Source organism: Saccoglossus kowalevskii, chromosome 5, assembly GCF_978046115.1.
Source record: "Saccoglossus kowalevskii chromosome 5, keSacKowa6.1, whole genome shotgun sequence".
Lineage (NCBI taxonomy): Eukaryota > Metazoa > Hemichordata > Enteropneusta > Harrimaniidae > Saccoglossus > Saccoglossus kowalevskii.
Genome location: NC_140645.1, coordinates 39,296,604 through 39,313,146, shown reverse-complemented (window position 1 = coordinate 39,313,146; position 16,543 = coordinate 39,296,604). Strand labels below are relative to the sequence as shown.

Sequence of the window (16,543 nt, the reverse complement as noted above, 5' to 3'; positions counted from 1 at the left end):
TTGCAATTAGGACTTGGAGGAAACACTATTGCTCGCTGCATTCAATTTTTACTTGGGGATCACTGCTATCACTCCACTCCTATAACTGTACTATGTAAACTATTTGACGGTCTGAATTTGTTGGAATTGTCAGAAATTGATTGTTAAATTTTAACAGGTTTCCTAGATCTCTGGGTGCTTTCTGAATTTGTTTGAGTTTTAGTAAATTTTAAAACAGAAAAGAATAAATAGCAAACCCATATGCATCATAATGTAAATCTACTGCATTTACCGGTACTACTGACAGAGGGAGCATAGATGTAGTGTTCGTTTGACTTTCATTTGGTTACATTTTTGAATAATGTTCACACCCATATGGATTCCTGTTCACTTCTGTTAGGTATTGTTGTAAAGCTATCTTATCTGTAATACATACACGTTGTGAAACATTGAAAGAATAACACTCCTGAGAAAATGGCATGAACTCAACTTTGAAGTAATCCTGAGCAGGGGTACCAATGAAAGTGTAGCTTTTTAATGAAAATCACAGCTTTGACACCGTGCAGCATAGCTTGGTCAGGAAAAGCTTAGCTGCAGGAATGAAATCCGCTAGTTTTGACATCGAGAACTCAAGCTTTGAACATATTTTGATGTTGAGGGCGTACACAACATGGCTGCCTCCAAAAGCAGCGTTAGCGACGGTAAGTATTTTACTCGTTTTCTCAACAAAATCACCAAGTTATGCTGTGTAATATGCCACGATCAGTGAGGTTCAGGTTCAATTTCATTTCTAGAAAGTTTCAGTCACCATTTTACGAAACTTGCAGAGAAATCTCAATTCCAATTTTCGAAGCGAACGGGCTAGCAGGACGTCCTATTCTTATACATGTACTTATACATGACAGTGTAAAGACGTGGTGGCTAGCGCATAAATAATGAAAGGAAGAGAAGCTAAATATTCATCTCATATGATGCTAACTTTTAAATCTTCGTGAGCTTTTACAAACTCTCGAAAACAGACATTGTCAACACTAGCCACCACGTCTTTACACTGTCATAAAATCCAAGTACATGTATAAGAATAGAACGTCCTGCTAGCCTGTTCACTTCGAAAATTGGAATTGAGATTTCTCTGCAAGTTTCGTAAAATGGTGGCTGAAACTTTCTAGAAATGAAATTGAACCTGAACTTCACTGATTGCGGCATATTACACAGCATAACTTGGTGATTTTGTTGAGAAAACGAGTAAAATACTTACCGTCGCTAACGCTGCTTTTGGAGGCAGCCATGTTGTGTACGCCCTCAACATCAAAATATGTTCAAAGCTTGAGTTCTCGATGTCAAAACTAGCGGATTTCATTCCTGCAGCTAAGCTTTTCCTGACCAAGCTATGCTGCACGGTGTCAAAGCTGTGATTTTCATTAAAAAGCTACACTTTCATTGGTACCCCTGCTGAGCAACCAAATTGATGTTGCAGGGGTAATCTTGTTACACTGTTTCAGGGGAGTCTCAGCAACCATCCCAAAGTACCGTTTTCTGCGAGTTTTTGGTCTTTGTTTTCACCATGATGGTGGTGAAAATGCCCGGATATTCGCCTGAGAATTACAAAAGCATGTTTTTGTCCTGAATGCTCATAAATAGTCTACATACATGTACACCTTTCCTATGAGCTCTGCCCTGAGTGACAAGGCACTTGTATAACATAAATATCGATATCGCTTCATTCTAGCCATGAGGATTATGTATTTTGAAAATTCTGGATGACGAAAAACTGCATTACTAAATATAGTGGTCAATTTGTATGACTTTGCATTTACCTGTGTATATCATTCTGTTGTCGCAGAAGCACTCCGTCACTAAAAGGTGCAACATATAGACAAGGTGTATTCCTTGCAATGTGTAATTGAAGTATATATTTACAGTTTCTTTAATAATTGTCACACTGGGTTTCCACGACTCTTTGCCAGCCACGAGCAGCGAATGACATTTGTTTTTGAAGTTTGTCACTTTCACCAATGGTCCACCTACCTTTATATGCTAATACATGACTTGTGGATTCTAACATAACATTGACCAAATACTCAATCCCGTCACTGCGTTTTACTGCACAATGCTATGAGAACCATCAAACAAAACCCCAGTTAACAGTCTCATTCCTGGATGGTACTTCTCTGATGTAGAATGTAACAATGTAACAATGACTTTTAAGCCAGATTCATCTTTCAGGCATTTATATGGAAGATCAAGTATATAACACTTAATATGTAATTACAGACATAAGACATAAGTGTTAAGACATAGTTTTGGGACTTTAAACTGTTTTTGTGCATTATACAATATGTATTTAGTATTGTTGTCCTGCCTGGGCCGAGTAGTATACTGTAAAATGACTAATTTTCACTGGGTTTAAATTTCACTGATTTACCATTTCAGGCATATTCAGTGGGTTTTAAATTCACGGTTTTATCATTTAGATAATGTTTTATGCTAAATTTTACATATTCACTGGGTTTTAATTTAGGTGCATTTTCCAGTCAGCGAAATAAGCCAAATTGAAACCCAGTGAATAATTAACCATTTTACAGACAGTAGTTGATCAGTTTTCCTTGTTTTGTGTGACATCATTGGCATTTACTTGATGACCTCATATCTGTGACAATACCTTTTCTTTAATCACATTAATTTGCTATTTTTAATGTGCATTGTATCTGGACAGGGGATGTATTCATAATTAGAAGGATTTAGTTTTTAGATACAGACACCAGATGTGGTTTGTAATGCAAATTGGCTTGGGACACCAGACTGTTAGTTAGCTTTCAACTAGTAAACCTGTGACCTTTCACGTGAATGTAACATTCAACAAGAACTTTATGGAAGCAAAATGATTGCCTTGATTTGACTATTTAACTCAACTCAAACAAAGTCTTTTGCAAAATGGTGTAAAACCGCACACATTAATTATAGGTACATACAAAACGTTTTTGATTCTAGATTTTTACCAAGACCTCCAGATTGACCTTAGGCTTCCAGAGTGTACTTGGCACCCCAAACTCGGCACCCCAAACTCGGCACCCCAAATTCAGCACCCCAAATTATGCACCCCAAACTAGGCACTCCAAACTCGGCACCCCAAACTCGGCACCCCAAACTCGGCACCCCAAACTCGGCACCCCAAACTCGGCACCCCAAACTGGGCACCCCAAACTGGGCACCCCAAACTGGGCACCCCAAACTCGGCACTTCAAACTCGGCACTCCAAACTCGGCACTCCAAACTCGGCACTCCAAACTAGGCACCCCAAACTCGGCACCCCAAGCTCGGCACCCCAAGCTCGGCACCCCAAACTAGGCACCCCAAACTAGGCACCCCAAACTTTGCCCTCCACACCAACTTTTAATTTCAAGTCAAAACTGCTCAATATACTGGGACTGCATTCCACATATTGAAAAGTATTTCAGGGTGCGATATTATTCAATTATAGCTTGAAATATTTATATTTGAGAATAATACAATGTTTTCACTGTAGCATATCATGCAGGTTTGTCTGTGTATGTTTTTTTTACTTGACTTCAAAAAACGAATAATTACTGTAATAACTGAATAAAACTGATTATTATTTTATACATTATTGTACAATGTTTTTATGATCATGCTCCTTGTGTAGTCATGTGTTCCCATGGTAACATTTTTCATCAGTCGCAGTTAACAAATGTCATTTGTTAAATGTGATATACCAACCAGGAGAGATCTAACTTGTGTGAAGGGAGAAAAAGCTTTTTAAATACAGTTCAGTTTTATGTTTTGCAACAATTATTAAAAATGCAAATTATGTTGATTGTTCAAACTCCAAAACACTATTCTGCTTTTTTTCTGAGCCTACTGACGTTCTCATTAAATGATATCACTGCATCACACAATTCTAATGATCTCAGATCACCAAGAAGAGTCTTTGCAGTTTGTGTGTGTTTGCAGATTAGCGGTAAGTACCCAGTTTTTCTAGAACCACCCTGTAGATTAAAATGAAATTTGACACATAGATCCTCTGGGATAATCCACACATCTTGTTAATTTTGGGTTACTATCAGTGGATTATCTAATTTGCATAATGGGGGAAAAAAGTATGCACTGTATACTGATGACATGCAACTAGTACTATAATGAAGGTACCAGAGGTATGATTTAGTATCTGATGACCATATATGGTCATGTGACATCACTGTTAACTGTCGTTTAAGGTCATTAATAATTTTAATACCTAGAGACTATTGCAGATAGGTATGTGCAACTAATGTTGTGATTAAGACACAAGAAATATATCAGTGAATGTTCATATGATATCATTGATATGCATAACTGTAATATAACTATATTGAAGGCACCAGACTAGGCGTGGCTAACCTATCAGATGACCATATATGGTCATGTTGTCTCATTAATTATGTCAGCATATCAAATTCACTGTAGGTATATGTATATATAATAAACTGAAAAGTTTTGATATTATAAAATATTAGATTGTGTGTTCAACACATACACTACATGAAATTAACCATGTTACTCAAAATTCAGACTTTGCTGCTATGTAGTTAATTGATGCATTGGACAGGACATGACATGTATATCAGATACCCATATATGGTTAAGTAACCTCATTATTATGCTTAACTTTGATCTCAAACACTTGCAGATAGGGATCTGCAACCAATGCCATAAAAGGCATCGGTCAAGACATATATGGTCATGTGCCTTCATTAATATGCATGAATCTAATATCTTTATGGCCAATGTATATACTTATGAACCACCAAAGCTAAAATAAAGGCATTGGTCAAGACATATATGGTCATGTGCCTTCTTAATTATGCATGAATCTAATATCTTTAGAGTCAATGCATATAGCTATGAACGACCAAAGCTAAAATAAAGGCATAGAACAAGAAATATGGCTAACCTATCAAATGACTATATATGGTCATGTGATCTCATTACTTATGTCAGCCAATCGTATTCACATAAATCAACGTATAAAAATACTAAATACAAAATGCCATCTACAGTTACTTTCTGACTTTCGTCAGTCAGTGATTCCACTGTGAAAATATCTAAATGCCGTAACCTGTAATATACTGATAACATGACTAGAATTTAGTAGCACTTAAACAGGGAAATTAAATGTCTTAACCTCTACATTGTTCAACTAAAACATTATCTACAAAATTGATTATTCTTTGTGTGGTATTGCGGAAAACATGACAAACAATGGTCATTAGTGAGGAAAAATCTGGATTAGAAAAAAAGCTACTGCCACGCCATATGGTTGCAATGACAATATCACAGATATTAGCAACCTTTTAAGTCTAGAATGTGGTGATGTCATTGTCACATTCCGTATTTCCTTCGTATGAGTGATGACGACGTAGGCATAGACATAAGCCCATCCAATGGATAATTAGTTGTCGTGAAATGTGTCAAACCTTGATACATTCATCTGAGCAAGAATCACAAAAATAATGATTTAACACAAATTACAAATGGTCATTTTGTCATTGGTTTTACTTTCAAAGGGCGGTAGTCGTCACACCACGCTTGCGCGAGATATATGGGTCTCAAGCAAACAAAGATAGCGACCTTTTTTTTTTCTTTTTTTTTTTTGATAAATATTTTTTTATTACCCATAACAAAAAAAATTACAGGACTTTAATAAATACAGATGGCGACCTTGACTGTTGTGCAAATCAACGAGTACAAACTAATACTACGTTCACGTTACGGGATCTCGGCACGTGCCGAAATTTTTAATCAGTTGTGTTTGCAGAGGGATTACAGCAGTTCTGTTCACGTTATTCAGGACCCACTTAGGACCGACTGGGCTCGTGCCGAAATCACGCTCTCATTCGTCGATCTGTTGGCCCAAACGATACGCATATGATGATAATAATAATTGTTATAGTGAAATTATATCCATTTGTTGCAATGGTGTTTATTACGAGCCATCGTGCACATGAACGGCAAAGAAGATTCGAAACACAATTATTTTTTTCACGTCAATGTAAAATGTGCAAGAAAATAGAGGTTGTAGCAGCACATAAATATGCGTCGCTGATGACGGTTTGCATTCATTACTACAGCATCCAACCATCTACTAGTATATCCGAATTTCATGTCATCGTCATTTCATGCTAGTATCAATCAACTTATGTTTTTCTTAAATTTACCACCGAGGTCGTGATTTCGGCTCGTGCCGAGCGTTCAGACAGCAAATCTCGGCACGTACCGAGTTTCGGTCCCAAGCATCCATCGGGACCGAGATCGAGTTCTTTTCGGCACGTGCCGACTCGGTCCCGACCGTTCACACACAATTTTCGGGTTGCCCGAGTCTCAGCACGTGCCGAGATCTCTAACGTGAACGCCGCTTAAGGCCTTACTAAGATTTAATTAGGGTTATTCTTAGGTGATTGTAAGGTATCGAAGGGGTCACTGACGGTAATTAGTGCGTGTCGCGCCCAGGTCAAACCTCATACTCGTGATTTCCATTAGAAGAGCGCATTTGATTGTGGGAAAATCAATGCTTATCAACACAAATGTCGCACATGCTCAGCTTGACGATCACCGCCCTTCAATTATAAGGGTTTTCAATATTACAATAATCACATCAAATTTAACTTTTCTCAAACACAAACACGAGAGTTCTACAACTTTACTGCTCCGAACCAAACATCATTTCATAAATGTATTAACATAATATTTATTTATTACAAAATAATAGCAAGTGTTGGCAACACAACTTCAAATTCTAAGAACAACATGCTGATAAATCAACTCTACTTTCCATGTTCAGATATATCGCCACTGTACTGTGAAAATAGTATAGGAATATTTGTTTTGCCCAAAACACACTTCAACATTATATTGTTCATGTATACCTTTTCTATAAATCGCAGTGTACAATTAGGGGTGGGGTGTTCGAGTATGCATTGTTCTGGTCTGTGGTCATTCGTCATGAAAGATAATATCTTTCAGAAAAATGACGAAAAATGACCTAAGTCAAACGGGTTGCACCGGCATTGCTAGCACATTGTCGCTTGAGGGCGCAACTTAATGAAAGGGTATAGTTGGAGATTAAAGAACGACGCCCATTATTGTGCAATAAACATCACGTGGCTTTACATACTGTGAATTCAGAAGAGTGTTAAGCAAATAGGTCTTTCCCACATACAATTATGAATACATCGTGTTGGTAAAATATTATGATTAAATAAAAATACATAATTGGTTGTAACATTTGTGATGAAATACTAGTAATTGCTTTAGTAGTTACGTAATTGCATTGGTTAAAGCATCTTTGGGGAGGAGACTGGGTACGCCATTGGTGGCGTGCTGGTGGTATCCAGTCATGTAATTGCAATGTTATGTGGTGATTGTATTTGTAGTTACATAATTGCATTTGTAGTTACATAATTGCTTTGGTGGAAACATAATTGCATTTGTAGTTACATAATTGTTTTGGTGGAAACATAATTGCATTTGTAGTTACATAATTGTTTTGGCGGAAACATAATTGCATTTGTAGTTACATAATTGCATTTGTAGTTACATAGTTGCTTTGGTGGAAACATAATTTCATTTGCAGTTACATAATTGCTTTGATGGAAACATAATTGCTTTGGTGGAAACATAATTGCATTTGTAGTCACATAATTGCATTTGTAGTCACATAATTGCATTTGTAGTCACATAATTGCTTTAGTAGGAAAATAATTGCATTTGTAGTTACATAATTGCATTTGTAGTTATATAATTGCATTTGTTGTTACATAATTGCTTTGGTGGAAACATAATTACATTTGTAGTTACATAGTTGTTTTGGTGGAAACATAATTGCATTTGTAGTTACATAGTTGCATTTGTAGTAACATAATTGCTTTGGTGGAAACATAATTGCATTTGTAGTTACATAATTGCATTTGTAGTTACATAATTGCTTTGGTGGAAACATAATTGCATTTGTAGTTACATAATTCCTTTGGTAGAAACATAATTACATTTGTATTTACATAATTGTTCTGGTTATGTCATCTTTGATGTGTAGACTGTACGCCGTTGGTGGCGCGCTGGCGGTACCCAGTAACAGAATTGCATTGTTATGGCGTAATTGCATTGGTTATTACAAGTAGTTATTACAAAATAGCATTGGTTATGGCATCTTTAGGACGTAAACTGAATCCGCCGTTGGCGGCGTGCTGGCAGTACTCTACCTCAGTCTACTAAATGTTCCGATATACTGTCGGGTTGTATGGCATTAAGACATGACAATATATGTTGATACACAGTATGGATCCGTTCCTGTAACAATGACGTCATTACATTATTGTATCTACATGACAGTGTATTGCGCCAGTCTATAGCTGGTTCATATAGAAGAACCACTTCTTTTAATATGGACTCAACGTCTCTAGAATAGTGTAACCATAGTAACCGTTCCACTGTCTTCCGGCGAAATACACACGTGGACTTAAGCAACTTGTTGTGGTAAGTTCTGTCTATCTTGGGCACGTTGATTTGGGGGACAAATAAAAAGGCTGCTTCGTTGTCAAATAACCAGAATTTGCGCCCTTTACGGCCGATATTTTTTATGTTGACATCCAGTAGCCAGGGGTCTTTTATAGCAGCCTCTGTTGTTCTCATTGCACGAGTCACCCTGGAAACAAATGAGAATTGCAATAAATCAATCAAGCCACATATTAATCCGATTAAAATAAGATCATAGTTTTGGCTTCTTTTTTTGTATATTTATTTTATTTTATTTTATTTTAATATAGTATTTATTTTTTGAAGTTTTGGTAATTGCGATGTGGGGCGGAATAAAAAAAATCACAAAATCAAGGTAAAATTATAAAAAAGCCACTAATAACAAAAGTAATAAAAAATAAAATAAAAATAAGTTTATAGCCAAAATACTACATTAGATTTTAATCAGATTGGCTAAAGATAAACATGAAATCTATGAACAGTACGTCATATGGTTTGTCTATGTTACAGGGACTGAGTTAATTGGGATTGGTGATTCTGGCAATTGTTTTTTTATTGAATTCACATGCTAAATATGAATTTGTCAAACATAGAAAAAGGGATACATTCTGTTTGTTCGTTACTGTGTTGGTGTAGATAATTTGTTAGGGGAGACATAATGACCGAATCACGCGCAAGGCAGGGCATAATTCAATCAATACACGTTTGATCTACTATTTAGCGAGTTTTTGCTTTGTTTTTTGTTTTTGTTTTTTCTCTAATTTTGATTTTATTTTTTCATTTCATTTTAACTTTCAACATTTAACATTATTGTATCACGAACAATATCTCAATTACATGTAAGGATAAGTTTATCAAAAAAGATTCCAGTATAAGGCATTGTGAAAGTGTGTTAACTTCCGCGTTTGTGACGTGTGGCAATTATCCTAGTCACGTGACAGATGTTGGATATGTATGAAACATTATAGTAGACATACAACAGTGCGACGTATCATTTTCGTGGACCTTGACTGCATGTCGTACCTGTCAACATGGAGAACTATGAAGTCAAGTAATACCATATCTGTCCACTGAGCCAAATCTCCCAATTCCATCAACGTCATATCCTGTAGCAGGGAATTGTGGATGTGTAGTTTCCTTTCATTTTGTAGAAAAATTCTTGGAAATGATACGCTGAAAGAAAGTGATAGGCACCATTAGTTGATAAGCAGATTTTATCTTGCATATAGAGGCAAGAGGTAAAATGAAATATGTGAATCAATAACGAATATTGATAATGAAATAAAAAGTTGTTAAGAGAATTGTGACTTTATATTTGCCAGTCATAACATATGAAAGGTTGTGCATACTATCTGATGATTTAGCTGTTGGCAATGAGATGCATGCTTTCTTAGATTGCAAGAACCAAGAGATGGAATCTGCTACGCGCCAATTTATGAGAACAATCTCAATGCACAATGAAGAATTTCAGAGTTTGTCTAAGCAGGTCATGTTTAAGAAACTTTTGAGTTCAAAAGATAGTTTCATTGCCAATAGTCTACGAGTCGTTATTCATAAAATCTTGGAAATTTATGCTAAGTTTATATTTTATTTATTATTATTCTTTGTGACAGTGTGTGTTACTTTGTTCGTTTTGGCCACAAATTATGTAAATTCTTACATTATTTCGAGTCAAATAAAATATTCCATGAAATCACGACTTTACGTGTAGTTAAAATGCAAAAACAGAAGCAGATAAACAACTGTGAGCAGTTACGTCATACACATTCGTGTCGTCACAAGAAGTTATTTTTTATCAGCGCACGCATTCAAGTTGTTAGTAAAGTAGTTAGACACATTAAGAACAAAGCACGCCCTCACTCACTTTTCGGACAGACTGGTCCACATACTGAGTGTAACATCATCAGTTGGAAGCCACTCCCGATTTAAGAGCTGCGTGCGCACTTTGAGATCCTTCCATTGTTCGGTGTAGAGGTCAGGATGAGTTAACACCACCATTTGTACATTATCCATACCAAGCAACCTCGATAAGTAAAATGTCAATATTTCAGCTAAAAATGCAAATAGATAGTAAATAATGTGGTGACAAGAATCAAACGAGTGTGTCGCTCTTGGGACTGAATATTGCCACGATCTATAGACTCCCAGTATTGAAATGATCTATCTGAGCAAGTAATGCGCATATGCAATTTAGATTTGTCATGTATTTGGGACGTGCTTTGTCACTTGTTCTACAATCGTTGGGTCTTAAAACTTTTCTACATACTAGTATATTTTGAAAAGGATGTTCTGGAACTATTCAATTATCTCGCGAAAAATGGTTTAAAATTACGTCTTATAACATTCATCGAAACCATGATGTCACTGGAAGCACCGATGTTTTCATAGTTTCATGAGTGCTTTATTTTGAATCAACATAAATTAGTATAATTAGTTTTTCCGGTATATCCTCGGGGGCGGAGCTACGTCACAAGACGTTCCACGTTGCTAAGACACGCACCACTGTACCATGCATTTCTATGGGCTCTGTGCGCGCAGCTGTGGAACGCCGGTCGAGCCGGTGAAAATTCGAAAAAACAACACAAACTCAACTTTGAAGTAATCCCGAACAACCAAATTTATATATGTTTCACACGTAGGGCTAATCTTGTTGCACTGGTCAGAGGAGTCTCAACAATCATCCCAAAATACCGTTTTCTGTGAGTTTTGGGCCTTTGTTTTCACCGCCGCGGGTTGCCAGGCGGTGAAAATGCCCGGATGTCCGCCCCCCGAGGATATATATATATATTTTAGTAACCACGGGTATATGTAGAGCTAAAGTAATGGCCATTTCACTTTTCTTCTTCTCATAGCAAAAATTCAAAGGCTAAAATGCACATATACCACTTACCGTTTGCATAGCACATTGGACGTTTTCGGGCAAATACTGTTTCACCTGTTTTTGTGTGGAGATTACTATTAAACACTTTGCCACCAGCGGTCAGATTTGACATATCTTCGAATATTGAATTTCGCAAGAGGGCGCTCTGTGACTGTAACTGTTGATCGTCTAATCCTAAAATGGTAAGAGTCCAGCGTTAAAATTACAACGTGATCTCTATAATAAAAATCTATGTTACTTTGAGTGTAATACTTGGTCAGATTAGTTCCCGCTAATGAAACATACTACTACGCATGTGCAGTGATTGTTATTGTACAGACCAAAATAAACAGTGTATTAAGGTAGAAGCCTAGTCATATTTTTGGACAAATTGGTCACAAATCGCGTGACAATGTTCATTAGTTTATTATGTACAATCATGAAGCTAATGTCCCATGGTACAATGAAATAGGATTATTTGTGTGTTACAGTAATGCTTTTTGAGAAACGTGTCCTAACATTACTTGAAAATTACTATTTTTTTAAAAGAATTCCATAGAACACAATGTTAAAGAAAAATTGTATTTTTTGACATTTTTTAAAACCCAGATTTTTTAAACAATTCAGAACAACAAAAAGTACATTAACAATGTATGATTTTTTCAGCCTATGTCACCAGGCTAGATTTTGAGATATTGCATAATATCTCTGCCATAGGAACCTGTGGTAAAAGTGTTATAATAGTGTCAAAATGGCGACTTTCCACTAAAATACAACCATCAATTTCTCGAAAAAAAGGCTGGTGACCCCCAATTTTTTTTCAGGTCAATATCCTTATATTGCCTTGGAGCCTGAGTACAATTTATTGCAAAATGAATTAATTCCGGGTTTTTTAATTTATGAGTAGACTTCTACCTTAAATTTGTTTCGTTGAATGAATACGATGGATATGACGTTTGCCACGAGAGCAACGTTTAGACCAACATAGTTCAATGCATTTATCAACATGCAGTCAAACAGCATTATAAGAAATGTCATGTTCTCACGACTGACGTCACATCTTTAAATTCCATTGAAACAGGATGTATAATGAACAGAATCAATTAAATGTTGGGATTTTTTGTGAAAAGCGAAAAAAAAAACATCGTCTGAGATAGTATCAACACGGTTAACGTAGTCGCCCTGCATTTCTCAAATGCAATGTGTTTTTGGCGCCAATGATTCTTATATACATATTAGTAATACGTTGTGAATTTCAGGTTGGTGTAATGTTACGTCCGATTACGTCATCCAATTGCAGGCCCTTTCCAAGTTGATTCATTCCGCGCGTGACCAACGTCTCGTACATACAAACGGATAAACCAAATAAATGCAACATTTCCAGATTGTGTGGTGTTTTTAAATCAAATAGTTTTCCCAGTGCTGTGATAGATAAATATTTAAAGGAAGATTCAGTAATTATTTCATGACTGGCTGTGAACGAGGCAACACGTTACATGACGCACTCTGACAAAAATACCACATGATATTGAAACCCAAATATCGTGTATTAGTATCGCAGATATGAATGGGTGTGAGTGCTGCCAAATTAATGTCAATTTGGTGCTAATACCATTGAACAGATACTGGATATTACGGGCGATGACTTTCTGAATTATATTAATACATGTTGCCATTAGCCATGGTGTGTTTATTTTTACGATACATCATTGAAATGCTTGATATTCTCGTGTCGTCAGTCTGGCATGGGAGTTCCAATTACGAAGAGTCCGTAAACACGATGCTATTCCTTATATATGTCGTTCAAAATAATGTTTTTTTTTATTAGAATCGGATATAAATGAGAAAAGTGAGAACTGATCCGTAATAATTTAATAACGCAGGAGAACACGATAATTGAATTTAAGGTATTTCGAAATGGCATTTTAATCCCGGGAGATTTGATTAAAATTGGGTTGTACGTCGTCGGTACTTTCAGCTTAAACTTTGGATAGGTAAGTTATTTTTGTTACGTACGTGTTTCACAGTTTGACGTAGGTTTGTGACGTACATTTGTGACGACATGTCATTTTAACGAATTTAACTCAATACATGAATCAAAACAGTTTTAATTTAACTGAAGTGCCAACAGTCTCATTGTAAGAATGCGCTTCATTTTAAATAAGCGAAGTTACGGATTACATGTTTTATAGTAACTCAAAAATTATCTGTATCTAGAACCGGCAGAGATCACCCGTCTGCCACACTTTCGGGATGGACGTATTTGGTGTTTTATCAAATCAAACGTCATTAGTCTAAATAAATAAAAATAATATATTATGTCGTAATACTAGTTCTTCTTTCTCCTGTGTTGACTTTTCCTGAGATGGAATGCGCGAAACTGTATGAATTCGTTCTTTTTAGGGATTTTGGGAATTACCAATTCCTGAATTAATAGAGTTTGCGCTTTAATTGTGTTTGCGCTTGTGGGAATTGCTGGCTTAAGGTTGGCTTCCATTAACATAAATTATCGGATTCCATTGGCGTTTCACCATGGTTTTATTTGTTGTTGTTGTTGTTGTTGTTGTTGTTGTTGTTGTTGTTGTTGTTGTTGTTGTCGACAAAACCCAGATAAAAATTGATGATGATTATCACAAAAAACACTTTTCGCAAAAACACAGATCAAACATCCATGAAAATAAAGATTTTCAGTCATTTGCTATTGGTTCGTGTGGTGAAAATGGCTTTCTATAAAAATGTCTTCAAAGATGTAATTTTTCATCATAGGGATTTTTTGTTCAAATATTGCATACTCAGTAAAAATTATGTGATTCCCCTTCTAATCTTTGGATTATTTTGTTTTGTTAGGTTATTCGCATTTTTCCAAAATTATCCGAATAATTTCACATAAATGTACAACTACACAACCCAAATATTGTTGTAGTTTTGCTCCTTGTAGTCCAGCATTGAAAAATACAAAAAAGTAGAATTTTAGCATTACGTCATTTTGACATAACTGAAGTGCCTTGACGCTAGAGGTTGCAATTTATAGGAAAGATGTGAAAGGTTATCGCATGAGGGCGCACAAATGGATCGAGCCGATATGAGAGGTTTGTACCATGTAAAACCGCATGGGGTTAACCCGATCTCAGACCACTAATAATTCATTAGTGGTCTGAGACTCGATGAAGAAACTCAAATGACTCATAATGTAACTGTAGAGTAACAGTAATTACAGATCTCAACAATTAATATGACAGTTTCGTTTCCTGATATCTAACAAGTGTGTGAATTTGGTACAAACCTTGTAGTTGTGATTGGGAGGTTCCCAGTCAAGTAATCCTTGATTTTTTCAACAAAATCAAAGAATTAAACAGAAACTATGACAATTTTCTTTAATGGTAAGTGCGTAATTGCTTCTAGGTTTCCAGTCACGTGACACTTGCTTTGGAAAATATTTGAACTGACTGACGCAGGACAATTATGTGTAACTGCTTATTCGGTTATGTCGGGTTGAATGTCTCGGGCTTTCAAACATGTGCCTATGTGTTTGGTACTTCATATATTAGCTGCCAGTTTCCCACTACTACTTATATTGATGAACGGTCCCTTCCACAATCTATTTATATGACTTGCAATTCTCTCCCTCCCGCGGCGGGCTCCTTGTCTATTGGTTTATAACTTTAAAGCGCGGTAGTCGTCGCGCTGCGCATGTTCGACATTTGTGTTGTTAAACATTGATTTTCCCACAATCCAATGCGCTCTTCAAATGGAAATCACGAGTATGAGGTTTGACCTGGGCGCGACTTGCACTGATTACCGCCGGTGACTCCTTCGATACCTTCCAAACACATGACAATTACTTAATTAAAGCTTGGAAACGTGTCAGTTCGTACTCGTTGATCTGCGCAACAGTCAAAGTCGCCATCTTTGTTTATATGATGAAACCCATATATCTCGCACATGCGCAACGCGGCGACTACCGCGTTTTAAAGTAAATGTAATCCTACCTGAGGGTATAAGTTGTTCTATTTCTTTTGACCAAAATATTCCGTCTTCAATAATAGTAGTACTATTTTTCTCTAGTGTCACGTGGTGTTTGTGGTTATTGACGAGTCGCAATAATTGTTTAAATTCACGATGTTCTACGTTGCGTCGGTCTCGAATCCAATACGACGGTATCGCGCCGCGGCTAGTCGCAAAACTTCCCTGTAATTGTCGGCGAAATCCGGTCTTTGGAAGTGTTTCGTTTTCTCGGGAGTATTTCGTTTCTTCTGGAGTAATGTGTAGTGATTCTTGTCTTTCAAAGTGGTTCTCGTCTTCGGGAATAATTCGTGTTTCCAGGAGTGGTTCCTGCATGTCGTAATACGAGTTGCGAACTAACGTAATGCAGATGAAAAACCCAACGATGAAAGTAAAACTCTTTCGTTTCCTTGGCAACCATTTCGTTGGCTCAAAATGTACCCTCATATTAAAGCCGTTTCCACAACAAGAACGTAGCATTTATTATTGACGTACTCAACTAGTTGATCCCAGTAAGACTGTTGATCCTGGTACCGACAATACGCTGATGGTAAATAGAAGATTACTGTCCACAGTCACTCATAGGATTGAATTTAACACAGTACAAATTTGTTTTGCCGCCATTTTACATCGTGTGTGTGCCAGTGTACCAGCGGGTGTGTGACGTCATGCATCAGTACGGGTATACATCGTAGTGTATTGATTACGATGCTTATATTCAATGTGGAATTCCGCTCATTAAACGAACACATGGCACCTTTATATACAAAAACAGAAGTGTCAGCGGGAAATAATACCTGTATTCAGAATACGTGTCCCATAGCACGCTGCCATTTACACTGACACAGTTAGATTTGTCCATAAAACGAAGTGTTGACTGATATTCTGAATATGCTGCCAATATAACGTTGAATGTCACTCATATTTAATAACAGGGTTCTTGCGTCGGAGCATTATACAGTTACCAAAAACAAAAAACCAACATTTCCCCTGACGAGACATACTGTAGGAGTCCTTGTTTCATGAAGACGTCTACGACGAACTGGCAGACACAATTGAAATCAGTGCGAAGAATGTACTATGTACGTACGCCACGGTAATCGACCGGCGAATGAAGAATACATTTACGTGTGTGTTAGTTTGAAAGGTTTGACGTCACAATCCGATGGTCTA

General features: G+C 36.7%; 1 protein-coding gene across 1 annotated transcript; it reads right to left on the bottom strand.

Moving 5' to 3' along the window:
* Nucleotides 1-6,708: 6,708 nt before the first annotated feature.
* Nucleotides 6,709-16,543, bottom strand: LOC144363585 (four-jointed box protein 1-like). The gene is made up of 5 exons (XM_085499407.1): nt 15,358-16,543; nt 11,399-11,563; nt 10,373-10,559; nt 9,532-9,681; nt 6,709-8,677 (listed from the first exon to the last, which is right to left on the bottom strand). The coding sequence occupies exons 1-5, from the start codon at nt 15,848-15,850 to the stop codon at nt 8,236-8,238; spliced, it is 1,437 nt and encodes a 478-aa protein (XP_085355533.1). The 5' UTR covers nt 15,851-16,543; the 3' UTR covers nt 6,709-8,235.